Consider the following 7,711-nt stretch of genomic DNA (forward strand, 5'->3'; position numbering starts at 1 on the left):
GGTGCGCGCCCCGCCCGGCCCCGCCCTCCCTCCTGCGCCTGCGCGCCCGGCAGAAGGGACGTGGGTATTGGCTTCTGGTTGCTAGGAGACTTGCCCGCTTGGCCCCACCTGGCCGGCGGGTGAAGGTGACCTGGGTGAGTGCTTTCTTTCGGGACAGCATCCCGCCGGAAGACCTGCGACCTCACTTCACCTTAATCTGCCTCCGTTCCCAAGAAGAGGAGATTAAAAAAGGAAAAGCTGATTGTTTTGAAAAGCAGCTGATTGCCCTAAAGGATAGCATCGGGGTCCAACTTTTCCAGGCACCTCTTCCAAAAATAAGAACGGGAAATTACCAGCATCAAGTGGGACGTACTACCAGGAAACAGATAGTGAGTGCTTGCGTGCCAAGTCATCTTTGGAGGGGTATAAAGCAGGCCGTTTGTGCTCCGGAGCGTACCCGTCTAGACTGACAACGGAATAGCCATGTACTAGGCTCTTTGATACGACGAAGCACACAATATTTGGTTCGATCTTCAGGCATCATTTCTAAACAGTACTAATCGGGACTGGGATTGTAGAAAATCTCATTATATTGAAGGCATTTTATTTGGGGGTTAAATAGTTACGGGCCAACTGTAGTGACTGAATTTAAAATAAGTCATTATTACAGAAAGAAAACAACTTTTTGGTGAAGAGTTAGATATTGTGGATTTTCAGAGGCCATGGAGGGACTTCCTCACCTTTTTTGACGAAAAACTCTTCCCCAGTTTATAAATTGATAACATTTTGGACGTAGGAGAGAAAATGAGTGTCATTTCTACCATTCTGGAAAAGCAGTATTTACTAGCTGAAATAACACTGCCAGATTGAATTTTTGGTTAACATTTGAAATTTTAAGATGGTCCTGATTGGTAATAGTCTATGTATTTTTAAATTTTGTGTTAATTATAAGCCAAAATTTTATCTAGATTCTTTCTATAAGACTTAAGGAATTGTTTTTCTTACCCTCTTTTTCTTTTACAGAATTCTGCTTGGACTCAGTATAGTATTAGCACGGAATGATTTTCATTAGGATTTAATCTGGATTCGAATGAATTTTTCAGCAACAATTGAAACATATTCAAAAACTTTTAAGTTCTTCACCCATAGCTGTGACAAATAGTGCTTATTATTAAAATGCAAAAACACCCACAACTTCTTCGAAGACCTTTACCTCCAAATCTCCCTAAGCTGTCTTTATGTCAGAAGAAAGTCCATGCAGGTATGTGTATTAATCAGATATGTTATTAGCTTTTTTGGTTTTTCATAGAATTTTCTCAACCTGCACAGTTCAGCATCACAGTAAAGACACTCACTGGGGACTTCCCTGGTGGTCTAGTGGCGAAGACTCCAAGTTGATAATGCAGGGCCCCCAGGGTTTGATGCCTGGTCAGGGAACTAGATCTAGACCCCACATGTTGCAGCAGCCAAATAAATAAATATAAAGATACTCACTAATGACTACAACTTACAGATTTTTGGGTAATATGGTAACATCTAATTCAAATTACAAATACAGTTGATTCTCATTTTTTGTGGATTCTGTAGGAGTGAATTTACCTAACTGCTAGAATCCATTTGTAATCCCCAACCCAGAACATTGTACTATGTTTTGTCTTTTTAACTTCAAAATATACCATGAAGAACACTTTGGAGCAGTATATGGAGCTCTTTCTCCTTTTATAATAGTGAGACTGTGTGCAGCAAGAGGGCGTATATGGTAATTCTTGGATACAGCCAAGGCAGTGAAAGCATACATATTCCCAACAGTGGTGGGAACAGGATACTGCTCTGCCTTCTTGTTTTAGCTCCCATAAACAGCTGCCACCTTTCCGGTCTAAATAGTGCCATAATTTCTGAATTCTGTACTTTTGGTTGGTGATTTAATTGTCTAAAATAGCCCCCAAGAAGGCTATGATGTGCCTTCCAGAGAGAACATATGCTTTAGATAACCTTCCTTCAAGCCTGAGTTACAGTGTTGTTGGCTGAAAGTTCAGTGTTGATGAATCAACAATCTAAAGTGTCTTTAAATAGGAGCATACTTAAAACAAGGTTGTGTATATTGATTGGTTGCTGATAATGTTGAGATCAGAGGCTTGCAGGAACCTGACCCTGTATTTCCCCAAGAAATAATAGCTCAGTGTTGGATAATTCAGTGCTTACTGAGACTAGAGAACAGAACTGCCCTGAATCATGAGAATTGACTGTATTTATAAGCACAGTGCTAAGAACTGGAGATATAATAGTGAGTAAAACAAACTCTGCCAATTCTCTTTATTAGTTACCCTTTGGTGAGGTCCAACAATCATATAATTAAATGTAAAATTACCCTGTGATAAATGCTATGAAGTAAAGGAGAGCCACTTATGATTATAACTTTATATAATACTCTTAATCCTCTATTTCTCTATATGGTATATATTGACTCCTTACTGATAAGCAATGATAAAATTAGCATACATCCTTTTCTTCCCCCTTTTCATTCTCTTCTATCACCTGATTTTAGTTGATTATATTAATTATTTTAGTGTCAACGTTTATAAGCATATTAAAATATGCTTAGTCTATAACTTGATGTACAGTGCTAAATCCTATTGATGCATGGCCATAAAAGATGTGTGAATTAATACACCTATGTTATATACAATTTTCTTTCCTACATTTCCCACCTACTTTTGTTATATCATTTCTATATATTTCTACAGTGTTTTATATTTCTGCATTTACAATCTGTTCTATAATAGTAATACCCACAGTTATATAGATGTACTTCTCACTACCAGTTCTTTGGCTGTAGTTTTCCATTTGTTTTTCTGTTGAAGTTCATCATCTAGCACAGAGTTTCTCACTATTGCCATTTTGAGCTGGATAATTCTTTTTATGGTGGGGAGGGGGGTGGGTAGGGGGAGTGCAGGGATGGATCATCTTGCTTTGGCAACTCGGATAGTTAATGACCTTGACTGTTATTAATCTTATGTCCCCAAAGGCTCTTGGCAGAGTACTTTGTATGTAATAGGTGTTCAAAATACTTGTTGAATGAATGAATGAATGAATACCTAAAATGTCTGAAGTACGATTTATAAAAATGAGTAGTCAAATATCGAAATAAAATTGAAATAAATATGTACAATTGGCATACAACACTAAATGCTGTAGAGAATTAATGACATGAATCTGGTCCCTGTCTTTCAGGACTTTTCAAGACCTTTAGTTAAACTCTATTGTGTGTATTGATATGCATGCAACGAGAACCTAAAATAACAATACAAAGCAGCATAGAATTTATGTCCAATTAATGGTACAGACAGCAGTAGTTCATAAATGTGAGAAACCCTGGGGCAGCAATGGGGTATGAGCTAAGACTTGAGAAATTAGTAAAAGTGAAGTGAAATATATTTAATTATAAATAAATTATATATTTAATTATAGAGGTATAGTTTTTGACGGCAGAATAGTCTATTGGAAAAGTAGAATTTTAACATTCTAAGAGAAAAAATAAAATAGAAATCATGGGGAAATGTATCCAAAAATAGGGAAGTCTGAACTGAGAAGACAGATATTGTCTTCATTGAGCAGATTTCCCTAAGCACCTCTTCTCTTTGCATCCAGAGTACTTTCCTTTATGGTCCCAGAGTATCCCCGACCTACCCTCTGCTGACCTCTAATTCTCTAGTTTAACTGTTTCTGCCTAGTAGTATCTGTTGCTCAGTTGTGTCTGACTCTTTGCAACCCCATGGGCCATAGCCCACCAGCCTCCTCTGTCCATGGGATTTCCCAGGCAAGAAGACTGGTTGTTTAGTCACTAAATCGTGTCCTACTATTATTGTGTCTGACTAAATAGTCAGAACCAACTATTTTCTGACCCCATGGACTGTATCCCTCCAGGCTCCTCTATCCATGGTATTTTCCAGTCAAGAATACTGGAGTGAGTTGCCATTTCCTTCTTCAGGGGACCTTCCTGACCCAGCGATCGAACCTGAGTCTGCTGCATTGCAGGCAGATTCTTTACCACTGCGCCACCTGGGAAGCCTATTTTCTATATTAAATTGCAAGACCTTTGATGGGAGTAAGATTTCTGCTGTGTAATTGTACTCTCAGCACTATGTGTACAGCTAGCACATGTAAAAAGGTGAAAAAGTGTTTGTCTCTCAGTCGTGTCCAACTCTTTGCAACCCCGTGGACTAGCCCACCAGGTTCCTCTGTCCATGGGATTCTCCAGGCAAGAATATTGGAGTGGGTAACCATTCCCTTTTCCAGGGTATTTTCCTAACCCAGGGATCGAACCCGGGTTTCCTGCATTGTAGGTAGATTCTTTACTGTCTGAGGAGGTGTTAAATGTTTGTTGAATTAATTAATGAGAACAAAAAGTATGGGTTGTGTTAATCAAGAAAGATGGATTGTATTGGCTTGGTAATATCTTACATAAAAAACCCTGAATTTTAGCCATCCAATATAAGGTTTAAGGTATACTTTGAAAGAAGAAAATGATTTAAATTGGTTAGTAAGAGAAGGTGTTACACACTGTTTGATCAAGACAAAAAACTCAGGTCTGCCTAAAAAAAGAACAGTGTCAGAAAAGGAAAAGTGATCTCACTCAATCTAATAGGTAACTATTCTAAGCAATAATAATAACAATGTATTGGGTGAGTATAGTACAGGGATAAATGGAATGGATGACAGCAATTTTATATGGAAAGGAGGGAAGAATTGGGACTACACTGTTAAAAAGATACTGACCGTCACCAATAAGCAGTGTAGTGTTTGTTGAAACTAGACTTGGATTCATTGTAAATATCTATTGCAAACTCTAGGGCAAGCATTTAAAAGAATTTTATAAGTGTAATTGATATGCTAACAGAGGAATAAAACCGAAGGACAGAAACTGACTCATAAAATTCTCAACTAAAACCAGAAAAGATAGAAGAAGAACGGAAGATTTTTAAAGAGATGGCAAAGTAAAACAGCTGCAACAAATAGAAAACTTTACAAATGTGGCAGATGTTAAGTCAGCAATGTCAATCATTTGTTAAAATGTGAATGGTCTAAGTATGCCAATTAAATGGTAGAAACTGTCACAGTAGGTAAGAGACAAGAGCTAATTACATATTGTCTGCAAGAAACTCCCTTTAAATATAAAAATGAGTCAGTCAGTTCAGTCGCTCAGTCGTGTCCGACTCTTTGCGACCCCATGGACTGCAGCACGCCAGGCCTCTTTGTCCCTCACCAACTCCTGGAGTTTACTCAGACTCATGTCCATTAAGTCAGTGTGCCATCCAACCATTTCATCCTCTGTCGTCCCCTTCTCCTCCCACCTTCAATCTTTCCCAGCATCAGGGTCTTTTCAAATGAGTCAGCTCTTCGCATCAGGTGGCCAAAGTATTGGAGTTTCAGCTTCAACATCAGTCCTTCCAATGAATATTCAGGACTGATTTTCTTCAGGATGGACTGGTTGGATCTCCTTGCAGTCCAAGGGACACTCAAGAATCTTCTCCAACACCACAATTGAAAAGCATCAATTCTTCAGTGCTCAGCTTTCTTTGTAGTCCAACTCTCACATCCATACATGACCACTGGAAAAACCATAGCCTTGACTAGATGGATCTTTGTTGGCAATGTAATGTCTCTGCTTTTTAATATGCTGTCTAGGTTAGTTATAACTTTTCTTCCAATAAATAAGTGTCTTTTAATTTCATGGCTGCAGTCACCCTCTGCAGTGATTTTGGAGCCCCCCAAAATAAAGTCTGCCACTGTTTCCACTGTTTCCCCATCTATTTGCCATGAAGTGATGGAGCAGCGGATGCGCGGCACAGGAGTGGCCAAGAGAAGCTACCCCACATCCAAAATCAGGAGCAGCCAAGAGGAGCTACCCCATGTCCGAGGTCAGGAGCAGTGGCCAAGAGGAGTTACCCCACGTCCAAGGTCAGGAGTGATGGCCGAGAGGAGATACCCTACGTCCAAGGTCAGGAGCGGCAGCCGTGAGGAGATGCCCCACATCCAAGGTAAGGAGCAGCAGCTGCACTTTGCTGGAGCAGCCGTGAAGAGATACCCCATGTCCAAGGTAAGAGAAACCCAAGTAAGAGGGTAGGCACTGAGAGTGGGCATCAGAGGGCAGACAGACTGAAACCACAATCACAGACAACTAGCCAATCTGATCACATGGACCACAGCCTTGTCTAACTCAATGAAACTAAGCCATGCCGTGTGGGGCCACCCAAGATGGGTGGGTCATGGTGGAGAGGTCTGACAGAATGTGGTCCACTGGAGAAGGGAATGGCAAACCACTTCAGTATTCTTGCCTTGAGAACCCTGTGAACAGTATGAAAAAGCAAATAGATAGGACACTGAAAGAGGAACTCCCCAGGTTGGTAGGTGCTTAATATGCTACTGGAGATCAGTGGAGAAATAACTCCAGAAAGAATGAAGGGATGGAGCCAAAGCAAAAACAATACCCAGTTGTGGATGTGACTGGTGATAGAAGCAAGGTCCGATGCTGTAAAAAGCAATATTGCATAGGAACCTGGAATATTAGGTCCATGAATTAAGGCAAATTGGAAATGGTCAAACAGGAGATGGCAAGAGTGAATGTCGACCTTCTAGGAATCAGCGAACTGATGATGGACTGGAATGGGTGGAATGGAATGGAACTGATGGACTGGAATGGGTGAATTTAACTCAGATGACCATTATATTTACTACTGTGGGCAGGAATCCCTTAGAAGAAATGGAGTAGCCATCATGGTCAACAAAAGAGTCCGAAATGCAGTACTTGGATGCAATCTCAAAAACGACAGAACCATCTCTATTCATTTCCAAGGCAAACCATTCAATATCAAGATAATCCAAGTCTATGCCCCAAACAGTAACTCTGAAGAAGCTGAAATTGAACAATTATATGAAAACCTACAAGACCTTTTAGAACTAACACCCAAAAAGAAGTCCTTTTCACTATGGGGGACTGGAGTGCAAAAATAGGTAGTCAAGAAACACCTGGAGTAACAGGCAAATTTGGCCTTGGTCTACAGAATGAAGCAGGGCAAAGGCTGATAGAGTTTCACCAAGAGAATGCATTGGTCATAGCAAACACCCCCTTCCAACAACACAAGAGAAGACTCTACACATGGACATCACCAGATGGCCAACACCGAAATCAGATTGATTATATTCTTTGCAGCCGAAGATGGAGAAGCTCTATACAGTCAGCAAAAACAAGATCAGGAGCTGACTTTGGCTCAGATCATGAACTCCTTATTGGCAAATTCAGACTTAAATTGAAGAAAGTGGGGAAAACCACTAGACCATTCAGGTATGACCTAAATCAAATCTCTTATGACTATACAGTGGAAGTGAAAAATAGATTTAAGGGACTAGATCTGATAGACAGAGTGCCTGATGAACTATGGATGGAGATTCATGACATTGTATAAGAGACAGGGATAAAGACCATCCCGAAGAAAAAGAAATGCAAAAATGCAAAATGGCTGTCCAAGGAGGCCTTACAAATAGCTGTGAAAAGAAGAGAAGCCAAAAGCAAAGGAGAAAAGGAAAGGTATACCCATTTGAATGCAGAGTTACAAAGAATAGCAAGGAGAGATAAGAAAGCTTTCCTCAGTGATCAGTGCAGAGAAATAGAGGAAAACAATAGAATGGGACAGACTAGAGATCTCTTCAAGAAAATTAGAGATACCAAGGGAAC

At 40.1% G+C, this 7,711-nt stretch overlaps 1 protein-coding gene across 1 annotated transcript in view; it reads left to right on the forward strand.

Moving 5' to 3' along the window:
* The first annotated feature begins 6,001 nt into the window (after nt 1–6,001).
* LRRC63 (leucine rich repeat containing 63) overlaps nt 6,002–7,711 on the forward strand; it is a 28,515-nt gene continuing 26,805 nt past the window's right edge. Inside the window, exon 1 of the mRNA XM_010854651.1 lies at nt 6,002–6,017. Within this exon, the coding sequence (XP_010852953.1) occupies nt 6,002–6,017 (16 nt within the window). The remainder of the gene's footprint in view (nt 6,018–7,711) is intronic.

This window comes from Bison bison, unplaced genomic scaffold, assembly GCF_000754665.1.
Source record: "Bison bison bison isolate TAMUID 2011002044 unplaced genomic scaffold, Bison_UMD1.0 scf7180017864345, whole genome shotgun sequence".
In the NCBI taxonomy this organism is placed as follows: domain Eukaryota; kingdom Metazoa; phylum Chordata; class Mammalia; order Artiodactyla; family Bovidae; genus Bison; species Bison bison.